Raw genomic sequence first — 23,536 nt, 5'->3', positions numbered from 1 at the left:
ATTTTTAATTTTAGTTGAGTGTGACCAAAATAGAGGCTTTTGCACTAAAATTTGGTAGGCGCTTAAGCCTTCAGCCACTTGACCTCTATGTGGACGAGGATAGCATGACCTTATTAAGTCATACACTTTCCATGAAAGGTCAAAATTTTACAGTGGTGAAGCTCAAGATAAAAAGAGAATTCTTGGTTGGCGATCTGATGACTAAAAGGTTATGATAAGACGGACTCAATTTTTTTTTTTTAACTATCAACCTTTTGTCATCATTTGACCGGATTTTTCAGATAATTAGTACGAATTTCTAGTCTAGATTCACATCTAATAATCATTATATTCCGGATAGTAATGAATTGCATTTTCTTGGACATAGTCTGAGACTCTGAGTGTTACTGTAGTTTATTTTAATCAGAGGTTGTACGTGTTACGGTAATAATTAGTGCAATAAAAAAATGGCTAAGGATATTTTAACGCTATTAATAATATTAATTTATATTTTTTATTATATCAATGTTTTATAAAGTGCCTTTATTGTTGGTGTTCTGGCCAAAAGTAAAAGTGTCCTAAAAAATATAATTATAATAAATTATCCTCAACTTAGAAACGCGCGCTTGTTTTTGTGTCCTAATTTGTGATTCTTTATGATCGTCCAACAAAATTTGTCAATTTTGATCCAGCATGAGTTTTAAGAAATATAATAAAAACTGAGTTGAAACATTTAGTGGAATATAGATTCTACTTTTATGGAGTACTATATTAGTTTATATATAAACTATGAGTAGGAATGAGTTAGTGGGTGGGATGTAGGGTCGTCCCACTACCAAAATTGGTAAATGTAAAACGTGACAAATTTTGTTAGAAGAACAGAAAATGAAACAAGTGATAAACATTCTAGAACATCGAAAATAGTATTCCCTCCGTCCCGCAATAAGAGTCACACTTTGTTATTTTGGTCCGTCCCCCAATAAGAGTCATACTTCATTTTTACCATAAATGGTAAGTAGATCTCATATTGCACTAACTCACATCACTCACATTTTAATATAAAAGCAATATAAAAAAGTTGACCTCGTATTCCACTAACTTTTTCATTCCACTATTCTTTACATTTTTAAATCTGTGTACACAATATGAGTGATTCATTGTAGGACGGAGGGAGTAGATAATTTTGATGGATAAAAAAATATGCGACAGTTATAAATGAAAATCCAAGAACTAAACTTGTGGCTGAGTGTGTTTTGGTCCAAAAACAATACTTACATGTCCACTACGCCATCTTACTTTTAATGTGTACGTAGAATTAAAGTATGCAGAGGAAAATCAATTGATTGACTTAAATGAGTTAAGTCTTAATTTTCTGCGTTCCCATCGTCCACTCTCGACGCCGATAACTGCAATTAATTAAGAGATGGATAAAAAAAGGTCTAATTTGAAAAATAGTAAATGCATGACAAATAAATATGCATTTAATTTTCCACCGATGAGCAAGGAATTATAACTAAAAACGTCGACGTGGTCCTCACGGTCAACTTGTTTTGTCATCTACCTTTCCATTAACATCATATCCCTCTCCCTTCAATCTATATTAAATATCACATATTTTCTTATTTGGATGGTCCCAATAAATGTCTTATTTCATTTTTACTGTTTTCTGATAATAGACCTTTTATTTTACTATTTCATTTTAACTCATATTTTATTATGAAAAAACTAATACAAAATATATAAAAGTAAGACTCATTTTCATTAACTTTTTATACCCACTTTTACTAACAGAGTTAAACAATTTCTTTAAACCTTCGTCAGTCGAATGTGGAACATTTAGTGGGGACTAGAGGGGGACTTACTTTCTCTTTGCATGTACACACACTACCAAATATTCATAAATATCAACAAAAAAATCACTCACTTTTCAAACATACACAATCTAATCATTCATCAATGAAAAGAATTAGAATGGAGACTTACTTACTTTCTCTTTCCCTTGCACTTTTCATTCTAAATTCCTTGACCCTCTCCTCAACCCAAACAACTCCCAACTACTCCACTGATCAACAATCCCTAATTATCTTCAGAAATTCCCTCACACAAAACCCTAATTCCCTCAACAACTGGTCCACCAACACCTCCATCTGCGAATGGACCGGTGTCTCATGCGGGCCCCGCCACCAACGTGTCACCGCCCTCAACATCTCCGGCTTCGCCCTCCACGGAACCCTCCCTCCGCATCTCGGAAACCTAATGTTTCTCCGATCCCTCGACATCAGCTCCAACAACTTCACCGGCCCCATACCCTCCCACCTCTCCAAACTACGTCGTTTGAGGACGATAAACGCGGGATTTAACAACCTCACCGGAGAAATCCCGCCGTGGTTAGGATCTTTATCTCAACTCCAACATGTCCGTCTCAATAACAACTCCTTCTTTGGGACAATCCCTCCTTCTTTGTTCAATGCTTCCACTTTGCTAACTTTGGAGCTCGGAAACAATTTTCTTGAAGGATATGTTCCGAAAGAGATTGCCAATTTTTCTTCACTAGAATGGTTGAATTTGAGAGGGAATATGTTCATGGGCACTTTGCCTCGTGGCATCTTCAATATTTCTTCTTTGGTGTATTTGAATATGAAACTTAATGGTTTAAGTGGTGAGATACCAAATGATATGTGTGGTAATGAAAATCCAAAACTCAAAAGAATTATAATGGATAACAACCAGTTGTTAGGGAGGATTCCACCAAATATTGGAAAATGCAAAGAGCTGGAAGAGATTTGGTTAAGTAGTAATGAGTTAAGTGGCAGTGTACCAATTGAAATTGGGAGTTTGAGCAAGCTCAAGGTTATATCATTCTCGACCAACCGGTTAACAGGTATGGCTGTCTTCTTGTCGGCACATGTCATATTTTTTAGTAATATATTAAATGCTTTGAAATTGATGTTTCATTTTATACTTGGATTTATTTGAACACCTAGTAATGTTAATAATATGATAATTGATTAATGATATGTTAGAGCTTTAACCTAATTATACCTAATTCATTAATCTATCTTTATTAAGATTAATTTGAATAAGCTATGATAAAAATAAGATTTTTAGAATTCTATATTTCTGCAATTTATTATGGGGGTGCGTTAAAATAACAACACTCTTAAAATGACAATGTGACATCATGCTAGACTGCAATAGTATAAACGCTAGACAGCAATCTACAACAATCTATAGATTGCAGTCTAGCGTATTGGATATTGCAGGCCGCGTCACCTTGCAGTCTAGAGTATTGGATATTGCAGTCTAGAGTATTGGATGTTGCCGTCCGTGTAAATTTACCCTTGCGATTTTTTTATGATTTCCACATGACAGCTGATTATTCGTCCACGTGTACAAATGATTGGCTAGAAATGGTGGTATAGTGTTATTTTAAGAGTGGTTGTCATTTTAACACATCCTTTGATGAATAGTTCATAATTGATAAATTAATGATTGGGTTATAATTTGCTTATGAGTTCATATATAATACACGGTAATTTAGGTGTGTCTTTTTAACATAAAGACCTCATATAGTTTTTTGCTCGAATTCATTAACTGTATCTTATATATGACCCTAATATTTGATTGAAAGTTGTATATATAGCTAATTAAATTCTGTGTTTAATTGATTATTTTCATCTTCTGTACGTAAACCTTATAAAGTCTTGATATATGTGTGGACTTAAAATATAGGTCCCATACCAAAGGAAATCGGAAATCTTACATACCTCAAAACTCTAGGACTCTCTTTAAATCAGCTGGAAGGTATGTTTTCTGTCGCATTACAAATTTCATTAATTAAATCTATTCATATCCTCAAGTTAAGTATCAGAAATATTTTCATACTCTTTATATAGGGAAAACATAGTTCTAATCGTACTAGATATCTCTAAAAATATGATACGAATATATATCTATAATTTCATTAATTAAATCTATTCATATCCTCAAGTTAAGTATCAGAAATATTTTTACTCCCTCCATCCAAAAAAAATAGACTGTTTTTGCCATTTAGGGGTATCCACCAACTTTGTACCAAGTCTAAGAGCATCCGCAATAGCGAACGAACAGATGGACGAGCGACCGACTAACGGCTCGTCCGTCGCGCTCGTCCACTATTGGAGTCGGTGAGCTGGCGACGGACGAGCGAGTAGGACGAGCGGTCATCCGTCAGGGGAGGGCGTTAGCCGATCGCTCGTCTGCTATTGTGGACACGCGATTGGTGAGCGATCCTAACGTTTTTTTCTAAATTTTTTTAAAACTCTATATATACGTCTCGTTGTTGTATTAACGAGTTTCTCTTCCGTCCGTATTCGTGTTGAATTTTTACTATGTATTTGCGAATCTGTGAATTTGTTTTATTGGCTAGGGCGTCGGCTAGTCCTAGTGCTAGGTAATTATTGTACTGTGGTTAGTCCTAGTGATGTGGCAGGAGGTGTTTTTGGTTTGTCCTAGTGCAAAGCTATTGGTTAGTCCTACCTATTGTGAATGCTCTAAAAATGGGAAATTTTCAACCAATACTAACCATACACATCATTCTGAATGTGGACCCCACAATCCACTAACACTCATTCCATTACCTTTTCCATCCCTCTATTACTTTTTCATATCTCTCTCTTACTTTACCAACTATACATTAAAATCGTGTCATTCATAACTTTGTCTATTTTTTGTGGACGGAGGGAGTACGTAACTCGAAATAGTCTTCAATTTGATGAATAGTTTATAATCGTATTTAGGAGTATCATGGAGCTTTTCATTTTTCTTCATTGAAAATTTAGGCTCGTTGCACGGAGTATTTTCATTTTTTCTGTTGACGGTTTTGACTCGTGTGTAAAAGCATTTCAATTTAAAATTGATAGTCGTGTCGAGATTAGCTAGTTAATCTAGACAATTTTTACTTGTAACTAGGAACCAACTTAGACATTTTTTGCTCGAATCCAAAAGTCTATTACTCCCTCCGTGCATTAATAAATGTCTCATTTCCTCAAGTTTTAAGAAATTTTTGATTTTGTAAAAGAAAGTGGTAGAAAAAGTTAGTGGAAGGTGAGTCTTACTTTTTTATATTGATTTTATATTAAAATGTGTGTGGATTGAGTTAGTGGAATGTAGCATCCATTTTCTGAATATAGTACTACAGTCTAGACGCACTTTACACACTACATGCACTCTACAAATATTTCACACGCTACACACATTATACAAATATTTCACACAGTACACACACTACAGACATTTCACATTTCAAACACTACACAGTTCGCACAATACACAAATTTCACACACTATATACTTTTCACACACTACACACATTTTGACACCTACAGACACTACACACATTTCACACACTACACATATTTTCTGTAGCACCCGCTTCTTTTATTATCTTTTCATATATGTTAACGTCGAACTAGAAATCTATCGTTCTCTTGTTTCGTGAAAATAAATGGAACTCGAGCCTTTGATGAACTTAATAGTGTTAATTGCAAAGTAAAAGTTAAAGAAATAATCAAACGAACTAAACTAACTAATGTACGCTGCGGAATAAAAAGGAATGCTATTCAAGTGTTCCCGAAAGAAAAGGTCCACATAATGCCCAAAAATTTGTTTCTTTGGAAGTTCATGATGGTCTTACAAAAGGATGAGATGGGATATTAATGTTACAATACTCTTGAATGAACCAAAAAAACTCAAAGAAATAAAGTCTAGGGTAGCTTGCACTTGGACTTCTCTTCCCGAGCCCACGCCGCACTACCACCGCGCCATATCCGTGCAGTCGCCGAGCCCAGGCAGCCGACGGAGACTCAGGGCAGCTGACCCACGTCTCAAGGCAGCCGCAAGGCAGCCATGCTTTTCCTCTCACCTACAAGATAAGTAAAGACAAGTTTAGTGACTAGGAAACAAAAGAAAAATAAAGGGGGCTATTAATTGAGGAAAGGAACAACATTTCCTTTAGTTATAGAGGACCAAGGAGTTGCCATAGAAGGCAAGTCAGCCCTGCAACAACTATTGCACAACAGCCATTTATTTCTCACGAGTACATACTCCATAAACCACCAAAAGAATAGCTAGCAAGGAGCCAAAGAGTCCAGATTCAATCTCTGCCAAAATCCCAACAAACCCCAATTAATAACTAGTACTAGTTACTCATAAAGATGCAAGTTTTGCAGCCATGAAGGAGAGACAAGGAGATCACTAAAAGTGATATTTTCTGCAGCAGGGCAGCAAACAATGCAGCAGCCTTTTAAAGCCTCAAGAGTACACACAATCTGCCTATAAAACACCCTCCACAACACATTCAACCTCCTTTCACCCACACTTCAAAATTCAGCAAAAACAGAGAGTTAGAGGCTAGAGCAAGTAGTGAGCAGCAGCAAGTCAGCCACTCCCTCAATTTTCAGAGGTAATACACCTCCACCCTTTCCTCCCCATCATTTTTATGCCATCATATAGAGTCACCACAACTTAGGAATCACAATAAATATAAAACAAGCACGATAGGCTGCCTTTATGCTATAGTTTTGTAGCAAATTCTTTTAAGGGTTAAGCTCTTTCCAGTGAGCAAACAAATAAATCCCAACAAGTTCAAGAAATCCCCATTAATCACAATATAGAGCTTCTGCCACAAACTCAATTAATGGATTCAACAATCAAACTCCCACAAGATCAAAGCTTGAACATCACCAATAGTCAAGAATCGATTGTTACATAGGTTGCTAAATAAACCCCGATTTGAGCTAAGCAAAGGAAGGCAGCAAAAACTTAGCTTATAGAGAGGAACCGGAGGAAGGGAAAGGCGACGCCTTCTCCCTAACCGGGGCAGTAACGGCTGTTCCACCGCGTCGGGAAGCGGCGAGGCCTCAGCCGTGCGGCGACGGCGGAACTGGCTGGCGCGACGGAGATGCCGAGAACTCCTCCGCGTTTTCAACGGAGAGCGCCGGAGGAGCACAGGCGACAACCCCGCCTTACGGAGTGTCTGACTGCGACGGCGGTGCTGCCTCGCTGAGCTCACGTACGCAACAACACCGGCTGTCACCGGTCCAGGGCCGGCTTCGGGCGGCGGTGCTGTGTAGCAGCTGAGAGATCGAGCCCATAATCCCGGCGAGAGGCGTCGACGGTGGCGGTCAGAATGAGGCGATACCGCCGAGAGAGAGAGGAGGGAGAATGGATTAGGGTTGTGTGTGTTGAATTGGGGATTTTGTGATTTGTTGAGGGAGAGACACCGATGGGTTTGGAGAAGGTTTGGGCCTCTCTTTATTTTCTTGTTCTGGGCCTCTTTTATTTAATGAGATGGGCTAGTTATGTAAGTAATTAATTTGGGCCACTAGTTAAATTAAAGAAGGAACCTAATTAAATCATGGGCCTTTCTATGTTATGGATTTAATAAATTAATAGTCCGCTAATTAATTCCACGAGGATAAGTCTAAATTTTCCGGATTTTAGCTTGAGTGCTCAAATGATTAATTTTAAGAAATTATGATACGCTAACGATGAATAGACCTCGAGCCTAATTTTTAGTACTTAAATAAATGGCTTAGGAGGTAACACCCTCTAGTAAAGCGAATAAATTTCTCAAATTTAATTAAATCTGCTGATTTAATTAATAATCAAGAATTCTAGAACTCTTCTAGAAATTTTAGAGAGAGAATAAAATGATCACGCATTTAGGATGCATCCACGTTTAAGCTTAATTGTTTTATCAAAGTCTAATTAAATATTATGTCGTTTACTAAAGGGGCGTCTACGAACGTCGTCTAAGGCCAAGTTAAGGAAATTACGGAAGGAGCTTTAAGTTTTTGAGGTGGGCATTTCTTTCAAAACGTGATTCCAGTATGAAAATGTGAATCTTTGCTCAAGTATGTTGTCATGCCATGTTTTGTTTTATGATTACCTATCTGCTTGGCTATGCCAATTCAAGTTAAATCGAATTCGGGTCCCAGTAGGGCCGCAAACCCTACTCGGACTAGTGTACACATAAGGGGACCGTGAGCTAACAAAAGGGGTTGGCCGGTCCAGTGACCGTCGTGGAATGTGGCCACATTCCCGGTTCACACAATGATCAGATATGGTATATCTATGATACGTGATTGCGCAATCAAAATTCTTATGAAAGGAAAAGTATTTAGAGACTCGGGCCTTTTAAATAAAAACCCCGTGAATCTCTCAACTGTGGCTTGACAATTAAAATTAAAACTGTTTTTGGCAATGTGCTCACTGAGTATATCAAATACTCAGCCCTGCATGTTTCTTTTTTTAAATGTGCAGGTTGAACGTGGACGGGCAGGCGATGGTGTTGGGCATGAATCCTCGAATAAGTCGATAGGTAGCCCAGGGTAGTATGTCTCCATACATACTGCCTTGTCTTGGACGTTTCCGCTGTAATAGGGTTCTATGTTAGAAGGATTTGTGAACCTAGACCGCACTCTGACTTTATGTTGTCCCATTTCACTTTCACCTGTGAGACTTTTGTCCTAGGCTTCTTCTTTTAAATCATGATTATTTTTCATCCCTTGACTCTAAGGTGCTTTTGAATCACGTTTAGATGCAGTCACTATCATTAGGAAGTTTGTGGTCGTGACAGAGTGGTATCAGAGCAACGTTCTTTCGCTCTGGACCCAAGAACCTTCTTTTCAAGCCTTAGTCTAGAATGATAGTACTAGACTAGAATAGTACTAAAATGGAAAGCTTAAAGGGACCCAACACCTCGACTCGTCACGTTCAACTGCAGCAATGAGGTAAGAAAGAAGTTCTTACCAGAAAATTTTCAGTTATTCATGAAAGAACTCTTGATAAAAGGAAAAATGATTTCTTTCTGAAGATATTGTGAAAACATTGAAGGTTTTCAAGGAAAAGCATGTAAATTCCAATTTTCCTATGAACTATGGAATTTCAAATTTAAAATGTGAAGCATAAGGATGTCTTGAGACAAATGCTAAAGTATTATTAATTACGCATGCTCGATTATGTGAAGTATGATAGATTAAGAATTTTTAGAAAGTTACGAAATGACTAATGCATGCGAACATAGTATGCCTAAGAAGTACATTAGGCTGAACGCTCTTGAACAGTGATACAAGTTGATGACTTCCTTTCCGCTTTCCTAAGCGATAAAACGAACAAGTATATGCAAGTTAGGGCAAAATCCTAATTTTGTTTTAAAAATGAGGAAATATAGGTGAATGGGTCTAAAAGTGGAACCCACACCTTTTCCTCTACCATATGTCTTGACGAGACCACGATCCATGATGTTGTAATTGGAACAATTCCAAATTTACAAGAATGAACCTAACAATTTATAAATAACCCATCTATTCTTAGATGGTAACGATCACACGAGATACGAGAAACTACCTACGGCACATGGGCGTCTGTTGAACGTTTTAAATGATGTGAACAACATGAAGTTCCCTTTGTCTTCATGATCTCAATCATAACCGAAATGAGCGTACCCTCGATCCAGTAAAGGAGGTGTATCCTTACACGAAAAGATATCGTACATACGATCTAATTAAGTGATCCAGTCTTGCGTAGCAAGTCAAGGAGGCTACGCGATCTAGAAACAATGCTTATAGCACGTTGTGAAGCACGATGGAGAGTGCAATGTTTTACGAGAATGACCGTCCTGAATTATCGGGAACATTATGAAAATATGACCTTCAACGGCAGTTATTAGTTATAACACCAAGAATCCTAGCTTGAAATGTATGGTTTCCTAAAACGCTCTGATCATGTTCGAGCTCCGAAAGAACAAACAAGAAAGTGTCACATAACTGGAACAGATGATTATGGTAAACAGTACTTACTTGGATTCCCATCGATATCTTTCTATGAACCTCCTTAATGAAAATGCCCTCGTCTACTTTAGACTCCAGATTGACTCGCATTTATGCAAGTAATGCCTCACTTTTTCCTTTCCTATGAAAGTTGTGACTCTCTTCTAGTTTGTTGGCTATAGTAGTTGAGCTCATTATTCAGAAAATGTAAAATGTTGACTTCTTAAGCTCCGGTCATAAACCTTCGATTCTAAAGTTGCTTACGACCATGCCCTTCAAAATAATCTCATTTTGAACATCCTTAACAAGGGTGTATTGCCGTCTATTTAAGACTTTTGATTGACTCATGTTTTTACAAGTAATAAGTCGCTATCATTTTTTTTTCTTCAACGAAAGTGGTGACTCACTTTCAAATCCTAAATTCAGAAGAACTCATATGTTCCCAATTATCTTTGTTGGTTGTTGTCTCCTACGACCCATCATTTATAAGATCAATATCCTGGTTTCTTTAACTCTAACGATATAACTTCACCCTTAAGTTGCTTATTGTTCAGACATTTCTCCTCAGAGAATGGCATGTGCCATAGAACTTTTGTTCACCTCCTTATTTGGCAACCATATTGTGACTATTTCGTTCTTATATGGGTGAATTTGTTTTGCCCAGTTCCACTACATGCATTGTTTCAAGCTCAGGATTTCTTTCTGAAACACTAAGTTAAGGCTAATGTATTGCATTTTCCTTGATGATAGTTGACTTTTCCAAAAATATTTCTTTCACTTTGGTCGCTACCTGTGAATCCATTGATGTATTTCCATGATTTCCACATTATAATGTTGGTGAACCATGATCAACGTTAATCCATGGCAATTGTTTACATTTCTAAACCCTCTTGCGACTAATCATCTGAGGTCTTGACATGTTGAAATCATCATCCTTGATGTCCGGATTTAGTCAATTTGAACGGACAATTTAACCATCTTATTTGACAAGCCTACTATGGAAATTGAGAGTTCATACAGTATCATCTTATTCTCATGACCTACCCCATGTTCTTTCAAGCTCCCATCAGAAGTGAGTTTTCAAATTCGATGGGTTTATCTAAAACCATTGGGGCCGCCTAGTTTTTTTTGAATTGACACGATGAGTTCAATTGAACCCAGTTCTTTCTTTCAAAAAAAATCAATTGTTGCAAATTGATGATGAAAATTCACAACAGTCGAGCAAGAGATGTTATTCTTATCCCTTTGGATATTCTATAGTCCTTTCAATAAAAGAAATTTGCAGTCATGCTTCTTCTAGGTGACATCAGTACCTATCCAAGTTAAGACTGTTTGATTAATCATCGAGTTCTTAGTACAAGGCAATCACGAAGGGCATAGTTGTTTGGACTTTTCGCACTTGTGTGCCGCCGGTCACGAGCTGCTATGGGATGGATCGTTACGCTATATGCATGGAATATAGGCCACAAAAAGAGAAATGTAAAGGAATCTTATATACGTACAGACCTAATGACTTTTCGTTGCACACGACTTATTTATCTAAGTGATTAATCGTTTGGGGCACAAATAACAAAGTGAACTAGGAGAGCCACGAGGAAATGGAGATCAAGATCATCGTTAGGTAACGAAATCTAGTGAAAATATGAACACTCTCACAGATTACGTTTTAATGAAGGATGTCTTCGACAAGAGGAAAATCGTCTGAGATATGGCGCAATAAAACCAATGAATGAAGGAACGATCGGGAAAATGGAAACGTACTTCAAATGAGAATAAGAAGCAATAGCACACAGATGGAACCACCGTGGAGAGTGCAGAGTTAGGACACACAGATGCCTTAATTGTGGCAGAAGCAGACATTTCTCCAGGGAATGCCGAACAAGAATACTAGGACAGGAGGGCGGCAGGACAATCAAGGGTAGCGTTCGTAGCTGCGGGCACTTCAAGCTGAGCCGAGAAGAAAGGCAGTCCCAGTCTCACCCCCCAGCACCATATCACCAGCGGCAGCTACGCCAAAGGTTTCCCACTCAGGCTATAATTACTGCACCGAGGCAGAAGCAGTCTAAGATTGAGTAGGGAACCAAGAGCAATTTAGCAAGTATGGGAACTCTCCCCGACATACCTATTGCCATTCTTCCATGTCAGCACCTTGCGTGGATACTTTAGAATTGCTTACTGATGAAATGAACATAAGATGAAGGTGTCCTCACCCATAGGAGGCCTTATAGATATCTCACGAACTTGCTCGAACGTAGAATTCACTATGGAAACCCTTAAGTTAGTGGCTCACAATTTGCATGTGATGTTGATGTGGAGCGTCGACATCATATTGGGAATAGATTGGTTAGCCGAAAACTACGCTACCATTCTTTGTAAGGAAAGCCAGATCTCTCTGCAATACCCAGGAAGGGAACCCACAATCTTCCACGGAATCTCCACGAGGCGACGAAAGTCCATAATTTCTGCACTACAAGCAACCACTATGATAAGGAAAGGATACCCGGCATACCTCGTTTACCTGAATGGAGAAGAGAAAGAGGACCGTAAGATTGAAGATGTAGCAGTGGTACGAGAATTCCCAGATGTCTTCCCAGACGCACTACCTGGATTGCCGCCAGACAGGCAATTAGAATTCACAATTGATCTCGAACCAGGATCGGCCCCAGTATCGAAGGCACCATACAGAATGGCACCTAAAGAGTTAGAAGAACTCAAAATACAGCTACAGGAGTTACTAGACCTAGGCTTCATCCGACCTAGTGTGTCACCATGGGGCGCACCAGTGCTCTTCGTGAAGAAGAAGGACGGAACATTAAGAATGTGTATCGACTACCGAGAGTTGAACAAACTGACGCTCAAAAACAAGTACCCTCTACCAAGGATTGACGACCTGTTTGACCAACTTCGAGGGGCTGGTGTATTCTCGAAAATGGACTTGAGATCAGGTTATCACCAACTGAAAGTCCGACATGACGATGTACCCAAGACAGCATTCCGCACCAGATACGGCCATTACGAATTCACTGTAATGCCATTCGGACTCACAAATGCCCCGGCAGTATTCATGGACTTAATGAACCGCGTGTTCCACCCATACTTGGACAAGTTCGTCCTAGTCTTTATAGACGATGTACTCATCTACTCGAAGAACGAGAAGGAACACGAGGAACATCTGAGAACCACCTTAGAGACGTTGAGAGCCGAGAAGCTCTATGCTAAGTTTAGCAAGTGTGAGTTCTGGCTCAACGAGGTGAATTTCCTCGGACACATAGTAACGGCAGATGGGATCCGAGTGGACCCTGCCAAGGTGGAGGCAGTACAACGCTGGCAGTCACCGACAACACCGAGTGAAATTCGAAGTTTCTTAGGTTTGGCTGGATATTATCGGAGGTTCATCGAAGGATTTTCTAAAATAGCCAGACCAATGACTCAACAGCTCAAGAAAGGAGCTAAGGTCAATTGGACGCCGGAGTGTGAAGCAAGTTTCCAATTATTAAAAGAAAAATTGACCACCGCACCAATCCTAGCCGTGCCAGCACCAGAAGCAGGCTATGTAGTGTACACCGATGCTTCAAAAGTCGGACTTGGATGCGTATTGATGCAGAATGGCAAGGTGATCGCATACGCGTCACGCCAACTCAGGCCACACGAGTTAAACTACCCCACTCATGATTTGGAACTAGCGGCAGTGGTACATGCCTTGAAGATTTGGAGACATCATCTCTACGGAGTTCGATGTGAGATCTTCACGGACCACAAGAGCCTTAAGTACTTTTTCGAGCAGAAGGATTTAAATATGCGACAACGTAGATGGCTCGAATTAGTCAAGGATTATGACTGTGGCATAAATTACCACCCAGGCAAGGCTAATGTAGTGGCAGATGCCTTGAGCAGGAAGACCATTCCCCAAGTGGCCACTTTCCTCACACAGAATGAGGAGCTCATACGAGAATTTTCCAAGATGCGGCTAGAAATAGTGGGAGCACCAGAGACGGTGGAAAGTAGGATCGCCACTCTAGTGATTGAACCAGACTTAAGAGCCAGAATTGTTGAGGCTCAGAGGAGTGATGAAACATTAGAGAAAATTCGACTTAAAGTGAGGACGGGAAAAGAGGTGAGTTACCGCGAAGAAGCAGATAACGCCCTCACGTTTGAAGGAAGAATATGTGTGCCCAATGACGAGACTCTCAGGAATGAGATCATGAGCGAAGCGCATGAGACACCCTATACCGCCCACCCAGGAGGTACGAAAATGTATCAAGATATGAAGAAGCATTTTTGGTGGGATGGCATGAAGAGGAGCATAGCGTCGTTTGTAGAAAGGTGCCTAGCATGTCAACAAGTGAAGGCTCTACATCAACGACCCTATGGGAAATTGCAACCCCTGGAAATTCCCGAGTGGAAATGGGAGCACATTGCGATGGATTTCGTGACAGGATTGCCAAAGTCCCAACGGGGAAATACAGCTATTTGGGTGATTATAGATCGCCTCACCAAAAGCGCTCACTTTGTACCAGTACGTATCACTTACGGATCGGACAAGCTAGCTCAGATCTATGTGCAAGAGATCATACGATTACATGGAATACCGGTAACGATCCAGACCTTGGAAGATATGCTGAGAGCCGTGGTGCTCGACCGCGGAGGAAAATGGGAGCCAGTATTGCCACTTATAGAGTTTGCTTACAATAACAGTTATCAGGCGACTATAAACATGGCCCCATATGAAGCACTGTATGGGAGGAAATGTAGATCACCACTTTATTGGGATGAGGTCGGTGAGAGAAAGACGCTTGGACCAGATTCTGTAGAGGAAATGATAGAGATCGTCCGCCAAATCCGTGAGAGAATCAAGGAAGCTCAAGACAGGCAGAAGTCTTATGCGGATGCTCGCCGAACCGACCTGCAGTTCAAGGCGGGAGACAAAGTTTTCCTAAAAGTATCTCCGTCTAAAGGAATTACGAGATTTGGCGTCAAGGGCAAGCTAAGACCACGTTTCATCGGACCCTACGAGATTCTAGAAGGAGTTGGTCCTGTGGCGTACAGATTGGCACTCCCACCGAGTTTCGGGAACGTGCACAATGTTTTTCACGTGTCTCAATTGAGGAAATATGTGTTCGACTCAAACCATATAATCCACCAAGAGGAGATGGTGTTGGAACCAGACTTAAGCTATGAAGAGAAGCCAGAGGCAATCTTGGATAGGAAGGTCAAGGAATTGAGGAATAAATCTATTGTAACGGTGAAAGTTCTATGGAAACATCATAGTCACGAGGAAGCTACGTGGGAATTGGAAGACAAGATGAAAGAAAAGTACCCAGAACTGTTTGAGTAACATAAGCAAAATTTCGGGACGAAATTTTCTTTAAGGAGGGTAGAATGTAGCACCCGCTTCTTTTATTATCTTTTCATATATGTTAACGTCGAACTAGAAATCTATCGTTCTCTTGTTTCGTGAAAATAAATGGAACTCGAGCCTTTGATGAACTTAATAGTGTTAATTGCAAAGTAAAAGTTAAAGAAATAATCAAACGAACTAAACTAACTAATGTACGCTGCGGAATAAAAAGGAATGCTATTCAAGTGTTCCCGAAAGAAAAGGTCCACATAATGCCCAAAAATTTGTTTCTTTGGAAGTTCATGATGGTCTTACAAAAGGATGAGATGGGATATTAATGTTACAATACTCTTGAATGAACCAAAAAAACTCAAAGAAATAAAGTCTAGGGTAGCTTGCACTTGGACTTCTCTTCCCGAGCCCACGCCGCACTACCACCGCGCCATATCCGTGCAGTCGCCGAGCCCAGGCAGCCGACGGAGACTCAGGGCAGCTGACCCACGTCTCAAGGCAGCCGCAAGGCAGCCATGCTTTTCCTCTCACCTACAAGATAAGTAAAGACAAGTTTAGTGACTAGGAAACAAAAGAAAAATAAAGGGGGCTATTAATTGAGGAAAGGAACAACATTTCCTTTAGTTATAGAGGACCAAGGAGTTGCCATAGAAGGCAAGTCAGCCCTGCAACAACTATTGCACAACAGCCATTTATTTCTCACGAGTACATACTCCATAAACCACCAAAAGAATAGCTAGCAAGGAGCCAAAGAGTCCAGATTCAATCTCTGCCAAAATCCCAACAAACCCCAATTAATAACTAGTACTAGTTACTCATAAAGATGCAAGTTTTGCAGCCATGAAGGAGAGACAAGGAGATCACTAAAAGTGATATTTTCTGCAGCAGGGCAGCAAACAATGCAGCAGCCTTTTAAAGCCTCAAGAGTACACACAATCTGCCTATAAAACACCCTCCACAACACATTCAACCTCCTTTCACCCACACTTCAAAATTCAGCAAAAACAGAGAGTTAGAGGCTAGAGCAAGTAGTGAGCAGCAGCAAGTCAGCCACTCCCTCAATTTTCAGAGGTAATACACCTCCACCCTTTCCTCCCCATCATTTTTATGCCATCATATAGAGTCACCACAACTTAGGAATCACAATAAATATAAAACAAGCACGATAGGCTGCCTTTATGCTATAGTTTTGTAGCAAATTCTTTTAAGGGTTAAGCTCTTTCCAGTGAGCAAACAAATAAATCCCAACAAGTTCAAGAAATCCCCATTAATCACAATATAGAGCTTCTGCCACAAACTCAATTAATGGATTCAACAATCAAACTCCCACAAGATCAAAGCTTGAACATCACCAATAGTCAAGAATCGATTGTTACATAGGTTGCTAAATAAACCCCGATTTGAGCTAAGCAAAGGAAGGCAGCAAAAACTTAGCTTATAGAGAGGAACCGGAGGAAGGGAAAGGCGACGCCTTCTCCCTAACCGGGGCAGTAACGGCTGTTCCACCGCGTCGGGAAGCGGCGAGGCCTCAGCCGTGCGGCGACGGCGGAACTGGCTGGCGCGACGGAGATGCCGAGAACTCCTCCGCGTTTTCAACGGAGAGCGCCGGAGGAGCACAGGCGACAACCCCGCCTTACGGAGTGTCTGACTGCGACGGCGGTGCTGCCTCGCTGAGCTCACGTACGCAACAACACCGGCTGTCACCGGTCCAGGGCCGGCTTCGGGCGGCGGTGCTGTGTAGCAGCTGAGAGATCGAGCCCATAATCCCGGCGAGAGGCGTCGACGGTGGCGGTCAGAATGAGGCGATACCGCCGAGAGAGAGAGGAGGGAGAATGGATTAGGGTTGTGTGTGTTGAATTGGGGATTTTGTGATTTGTTGAGGGAGAGACACCGATGGGTTTGGAGAAGGTTTGGGCCTCTCTTTATTTTCTTGTTCTGGGCCTCTTTTATTTAATGAGATGGGCTAGTTATGTAAGTAATTAATTTGGGCCACTAGTTAAATTAAAGAAGGAACCTAATTAAATCATGGGCCTTTCTATGTTATGGATTTAATAAATTAATAGTCCGCTAATTAATTCCACGAGGATAAGTCTAAATTTTCCGGATTTTAGCTTGAGTGCTCAAATGATTAATTTTAAGAAATTATGATACGCTAACGATGAATAGACCTCGAGCCTAATTTTTAGTACTTAAATAAATGGCTTAGGAGGTAACACCCTCTAGTAAAGCGAATAAATTTCTCAAATTTAATTAAATCTGCTGATTTAATTAATAATCAAGAATTCTAGAACTCTTCTAGAAATTTTAGAGAGAGAATAAAATGATCACGCATTTAGGATGCATCCACGTTTAAGCTTAATTGTTTTATCAAAGTCTAATTAAATATTATGTCGTTTACTAAAGGGGCGTCTACGAACGTCGTCTAAGGCCAAGTTAAGGAAATTACGGAAGGAGCTTTAAGTTTTTGAGGTGGGCATTTCTTTCAAAACGTGATTCCAGTATGAAAATGTGAATCTTTGCTCAAGTATGTTGTCATGCCATGTTTTGTTTTATGATTACCTATCTGCTTGGCTATGCCAATTCAAGTTAAATCGAATTCGGGTCCCAGTAGGGCCGCAAACCCTACTCGGACTAGTGTACACATAAGGGGACCGTGAGCTAACAAAAGGGGTTGGCCGGTCCAGTGACCGTCGTGGAATGTGGCCACATTCCCGGTTCACACAATGATCAGATATGGTATATCTATGATACGTGATTGCGCAATCAAAATTCTTATGAAAGGAAAAGTATTTAGAGACTCGGGCCTTTTAAATAAAAACCCCGTGAATCTCTCAACTGTGGCTTGACAATTAAAATTAAAACTGTTTTTGGCAATGTGCTCACTGAGTATATCAAATACTCAGCCCTGCATGTTTCTTTTTTTAAATGTGCAGGTTGAACGTGGACGGGCAGGCGATGGTGTTGGGCATGAATCCTCGAATAAGTCGATAGGTAGCCCAGGGTAGTATGTCTCCATACATACTGCCTTGTCTTGGACGTTTCCGCTGTAATAGGGTTCTATGTTAGAAGGATTTGTGAACCTAGACCGCACTCTGACTTTATGTTGTCCCATTTCACTTTCACCTGTGAGACTTTTGTCCTAGGCTTCTTCTTTTAAATCATGATTATTTTTCATCCCTTGACTCTAAGGTGCTTTTGAATCACGTTTAGATGCAGTCACTATCATTAGGAAGTTTGTGGTCGTGACATTTTCACACACCACACACATTACGCACACTACACACATTTCACATACTACATACCACACACATTTCACACACTTAACAAATTACACACATTTCAAGCATCCATTTTTTTTTTTTTAGTTTTTAGATTTTTTTTCCAATCCGATTTGAATTGAATTGAAAAACTGAATTTGCCTAGTGTTTAAACTGAACCAAACCGAAAAACTGTAAAACCGAGCCAAATTTAAAATTTCAGTTTGTGAATGATGTAGGCGCAGTGTGTGTATTTAATGTGCAGTGTGCGTAGTGTGTGTAATTTGTGTGGAATGTGTGTATTTTACATATAGAGTATGTAGTGTGTTTCTTTTGTGTATAGCGTGTGTGTAGAGTGTGCAATGTGTTGAGTATTTTTTTTTTTATAATGTGCACAGTGAGTGTATAGTATGTGTAGTGTATGTTTGTATGCAGTGTGTGTGCATAGTGTTTGTTGTGTAGTGTGTGTATATTATGTGCAGTTTTTTTATTATTTTAATTCATACTTTGTATCATTACTCTATGTAATATTTCCAAATCGTTGTTCTAAATTTGTATGGCAGGTGAACTGCCAGAAGAGCTAGGTAAACTAGCAAACCTTGAGCGTTTGCATGTTGCCTTCAATGACCATTTAAATGGCTCCATCCCATCTTCCATATTCAACATCTCAACATTGAAAGCATTACAACTTCAACAAAATCTCTTTTCTGGAACACTCCCACCAGACATGGGGGCTACACTTCCCAATCTCGAGGATCTTACTCTATTCTTAAACCGACTCAGCGGCACAATCCCAAGCTCCATCAACAATGCCACCATGCTCACTAGCTTGCAACTCAACAGAAACTCATTCACCGGCTCTGTTCCCGCCTTCTCCAACCTACACTACCTCGAAAGGCTCGCCCTCTGGGAAAATAATCTCACCGGAGCGAATGAACTCCTATCTTCCCTAACAAACTGCCCCGTTTTGAAATTCTTAGAAATTTCATTCAATTATGAAATGGCCGGAGTTCTCCCTCCTTCGATCGGGAACTTCTCGAATTCGCTTGAAGTTATTAGGGCTACATACTCTGACATTAGAGGTGGCATTCCCTCTGAGATTGGAAACTTAACTAGTTTGCTGAATTTGCAGTTGTCTGGTAATAAACTCACCGGATCCATCCCAACCACTATTCGAAACTTGGAAAACCTCCAAGTATTGAGGCTTGGAGAAAATCAACTTGAGGGGAAAATCACAAATGATCTCTGTCAGCTCCGGATGCTGGGGGACTTGAATATGAGTGCGAATCTGTTCACTGGCTCGATCCCGGGATGCCTAGGTGAAATTCAAACCCTAAGAAGCATCTCCTTTGCGATGAACAAGATGAACTCGGCAATACCTTTGAGCTTCTGGAGTCTTAAGGATTTGGTGTATCTAGAGTTGCAATCAAACCAATTGAGTGGTGAGCTTCCACCACTTATTGGAGATTTGAAGGAAATAGACATATTAGACCTCTCGTATAATCAATTTTCAGGTAATATTCCTAGCTCGATTGATTTTTTAATGATAACAATTTTGATGGAAGCATTTTTGATTCCTTGGGAGATATTATAAGTTTAGAAACGCTGTTTTTGCATAACAACAGTCTTTCTGGATTCATACCTAAGTCACTGCAACACCTCGAGCTTCTTGAGTACTTCAATGTGTCTCACAACAAATTGGAAAACTTACTAGACTTATCTGTCTCTTTATGATAACGGCTTGATAAATATGATTTGATAACTTACTTTGATTTCAGAATAAAATAATCTGACTTATCTGTCTCTTACAATTGGTCTAATATAATTTTGAATCTTTAAGTTTACTTCTCCCATAAAATTTCAGCTTTTTTTATAAAATTTTGTTATTAATTTTGACCTCTCTTCAGTACAATGCCTGGATCTTACTTTTGAATAAGTATATAGGTATGTTTCTAATTAACAGACTCACATTGACAGGTGAAATTCCAACCTCTATCACCAATGCTTCTCGGGTTTCCATTATTGACTTGAGCAGTAACTCATTCACGGGTTCCATTCCCAACTTCGGTAATCTAAGCCAGCTGGTATTCCTTGTCCTCAGTAAAAATAATCTGACCGGAGCAGAATCTCCCAATCAAGAATTGGGATTTCTTTCTTCTTTATCAAACTGCCCAAATTTAAGCTACTTGGATATTAGTAACAATCCGATGATGAATGGTGTCCTTCCAGCTTCCTTTGGAAATTTGTCTGTTTCTCTTGTCACCTTCACAGCATCCAACTGCAGCATCAGAGGATTCATCCCACCTATATTTCGAAAAGGATGTATGCTTGAATTACTCGATTTCAATGGTAATAAGTTGGAAGGAGCATTACCCCAATCCCTTTCAAATTGTCAAAGTCTGCAGGTTCTTGATATTGGAAACAACAGAATACAAGACACCTTTCCAGTTTGGACCGGAAATTTCACTGATCTTCGCGTCCTCATATTGAGATCCAACAACTTTAGTGGTACCATTTCTTCTCTCATTTCCAAAACCAGGCTTCCATTCCCCAAGCTTCAAGTTTTTGATATATCTCATAATGCATTCATTGGCAATCTGCCCCAAAGATATCTGAGGAATTTCAAAGGGATGATGGATGTACAAGAGAATCATCCAGTAGATCAAGAACGGGTTTCATTTTATAGATATTCATTGACATTAACAGTGAAAGGTTCAGATCTAGAATACGAGAATCTTTTGACTACCTTCACAACAATCGACATGTCATCCAACAGATTTTCAGGCAGTATCCCAAACTCCATAGGAAATTTGAATTTCTTGATATATTTGAATCTGTCTCACAACTGCCTCACAGGAGGTATACCTGCATCTCTTGGAAACGTGGCAGAACTCGAGTCGTTGGACCTGTCTTCAAACCGATTGGAAGGGGAAATTCCAACAGAGCTTACAAAGCTCACATTTCTTGCTGTGATAAACCTTTCCATGAATAATCTTTCAGGGAAGATACCTCAATCCAATGGCCAGTTTTCCACGTTTGAAAATACATCATATGCTGGGAATTTTGGACTGTGTGGATTTCCATTAACACGAAAATGTGAAGAGCCTTCGCCTCCTGTCATGCTGCAAGAAGAAGATCATGATGATGATTATGGTATTCTAGACGGATTCGGTTGGCAGGCGGTTGTTTCCGGATATGGATGTGGATTCGCAATCGGTCTGATTGTGGGTGGTCTGACTCTTGGGTATGGAAGGCCTAAATGGTTGTTGGAATGGATCTACAGATTTTACATGATAAAGATGAGAAGCCGAGCACCACAAAGAAGAAGATAAGAATTTGAATAATGGCTATTGTGTTTTGTCACATTTGTTTGCATGTTATGCTGAACTTTCTAAGTTGTGTTCTACAATCCATTGCTTCCTTATCCATGAGTGTAGGGTTGGCAAATTGTGCTTGTTGTGTCGTTATCGTGTCGACACGATAACGACACGATACGGTAACAACAAACACGAACACGACCCGTTAAAAAACTCTAAACACGAACACGAACACGGCCCGCTACCCTCAGACATGAACACGATACGAACCCATTAACAACACGAACCACTTCGGGTCAACATGACACGATAACAATGTTGGAATCTATGCCGGTCAATGGACTTTGACCAATTATAATTTCAACGAGACATTTAATTTTGTGAAATTAAATGATATAGAGTCGATCTATGTTCGGAGTAGATGACCGTTGTATATTCATTTTCTCAAATGCGATTCCCGGTGAGTGAGAAATAATGGATTAAAGTTGTGCAAAATTGTAAACTTAATGAGCTGTGAGAGAAGCTTAGCGAATAATTATGAGAGTTAATTATGGTTACAACCTTATTAAACCAGTATTTAATAAGAAGGATTATTACATGTAATAATTATAGTGGACTAAGATGGGTTGTAAAGCCCACACGCGCGCACACACGCGCGCTACCGCCGCCCGCCCCGCCGCGAGCCGCGTGCTGAAGTGATGCAGTACTAAGACGTGGTAGTAGGGTCAGAACATCAAAAACATTTGGTCCTGACTACATTGGAGAGAAGCTGTTCAAAGCGAAATTGATTCAATTTTGCTAAATCACACATGGGTGTTGGTTCGGTGCAAAACCTTTAGGGTGCAAATGAGTGCTTAAAACAAAATTTGAGGCCGATGGAACAGTGAATAAGTATAAAGCCTGACTGGTTACTTGGGTGTTGGTTGATTTGCCCGAATGTGCAAAACCTTTAGGGTGCAAATGAGTGCTTAAAAGAAAATTTAAGGCTGATTGAACAGTGAATAAGTATAAAGCCCGACCGGTTGTAAAGGGTTTTAAACAAAAGGAAGGACATGACTTCTTCGACACTTATTCACCTGTAACGAGGATTACATCTATCCGAGTGCTTCTCGCGATTGCTGCATTGCACAATCTTGAGATTCATCAAATGAATGTTAAAAGACTGCGTTTCTAAATGGTGAACTAGAGGACGAAATCTATATGGAACAACCCGAAGAGTTTGTAGTACCTGGACAAGAGAAGAAGGTATGCAAACTGGTGAAGTCCCTCTATGGATTGAAGCAAGCACCGTTACAATGACACTTGAAATTTGATAATGTAATGTTATCAAATGGGTTTAAAATCAACGAGTGTGACAAATGTGTCTATATTAAGAACACTGAATAGGCATTAAGGTTAAAATGGTCTCATTGATAATTGTACTAAATACACATAATTCGAAAATATACACATTTTATTGGCATTATATAAACTGAGCTCAGGCATATATACATTGCACTTGATGCATTACACTACTGTAACATACTGCATTAAGCCCAAAGTGCTTGTAAATTTTAAAGCACACTTAAATATTCGTAGTACAATTTTTCAGTGTTACTGTTATACACGTTGAACGTATGGTATCATGTACATTTACTTAGGACATCAAAGTAATGCAATGAAGAACATTATAGAAATATACTCAACAAATTATATTTTTGTGCAATTTTTTTTTTTGTCGAAAAGTATGCAATTTAGACTTCATTAAAATCCTCGTAAAATAACCTTTAATTTGATACTTTAATTTGATACTATATGGCATACAAAAAAAAAAAAAATTTC

General features: G+C 39.7%; 1 protein-coding gene and 4 long non-coding RNA genes across 6 annotated transcripts; 2 read left to right on the top strand and 3 right to left on the bottom strand.

Annotated features, from left to right (window-relative positions):
• Positions 1-844: 844 nt before the first annotated feature.
• On the bottom strand, positions 845-2,108 carry LOC125199495 (uncharacterized). Of its 2 annotated transcripts, none has more exons than XR_007172596.2 (2): positions 1,967-2,108; positions 845-1,385 (listed from the first exon to the last, which is right to left on the bottom strand). It is a non-coding gene; the product is annotated as an uncharacterized LOC125199495 (long non-coding RNA). The 2 variants fall into 2 exon arrangements; XR_007172595.2 differs by having other exon boundaries at positions 1,963-2,094.
• LOC125199494 (uncharacterized) lies at positions 1,915-21,822 on the top strand. Its single transcript, XM_048097480.2, has 4 exons — positions 1,915-2,860; positions 3,712-3,783; positions 18,962-19,912; positions 20,376-21,822. Exons 1-4 carry the CDS (start codon positions 1,936-1,938, stop codon positions 21,728-21,730), a joined length of 3,303 nt encoding a protein of 1,100 aa, XP_047953437.2. The 5' UTR covers positions 1,915-1,935; the 3' UTR covers positions 21,731-21,822.
• LOC148923650 (uncharacterized) lies at positions 5,585-7,132 on the bottom strand. Its single transcript, XR_016132718.1, has 2 exons — positions 5,964-7,132; positions 5,585-5,881 (listed from the first exon to the last, which is right to left on the bottom strand). It is a non-coding gene; the product is annotated as an uncharacterized LOC148923650 (long non-coding RNA).
• LOC148923649 (uncharacterized) lies at positions 15,376-16,420 on the bottom strand. Its single transcript, XR_016132717.1, has 2 exons — positions 15,755-16,420; positions 15,376-15,672 (listed from the first exon to the last, which is right to left on the bottom strand). It is a non-coding gene; the product is annotated as an uncharacterized LOC148923649 (long non-coding RNA).
• LOC148923648 (uncharacterized) lies at positions 16,884-18,315 on the top strand. The gene is made up of 2 exons (XR_016132716.1): positions 16,884-17,610; positions 18,075-18,315. It is a non-coding gene; the product is annotated as an uncharacterized LOC148923648 (long non-coding RNA).
• Positions 21,823-23,536: the final 1,714 nt, after the last annotated feature.

This window comes from Salvia hispanica, chromosome 6 (assembly GCF_029641045.1).
Source record: "Salvia hispanica isolate PSC_SH4W2 chromosome 6, Shi_PSC_v1, whole genome shotgun sequence".
NCBI classification, from domain to species: domain Eukaryota; kingdom Viridiplantae; phylum Streptophyta; class Magnoliopsida; order Lamiales; family Lamiaceae; genus Salvia; species Salvia hispanica.
Note: the sequence above shows the minus strand (reverse complement) of the source record. Positions and strands in the feature narration are given on the sequence as shown.

What these genes read in the sequence shown, in the direction of transcription:
- LOC125199494 (XM_048097480.2), top strand. Translation starts at nt 1,936, where the DNA reads ATGAAAAGAATTAGAATGGAGACTTACTTACTTTCTCTTTCCCTTGCA. An exon ending in CTCTTTAAATCAGCTGGAAG is followed by an intron (nt 3,784 to 18,961) that starts GTATGTTTTCTG and finishes TTTGTATGGCAG; the next exon opens with GTGAACTGCCAGAAGAGCTA. An exon ending in CTCGTATAATCAATTTTCAG is followed by an intron (nt 19,913 to 20,375) that starts GTAATATTCCTA and finishes TCACATTGACAG; the next exon opens with GTGAAATTCCAACCTCTATC.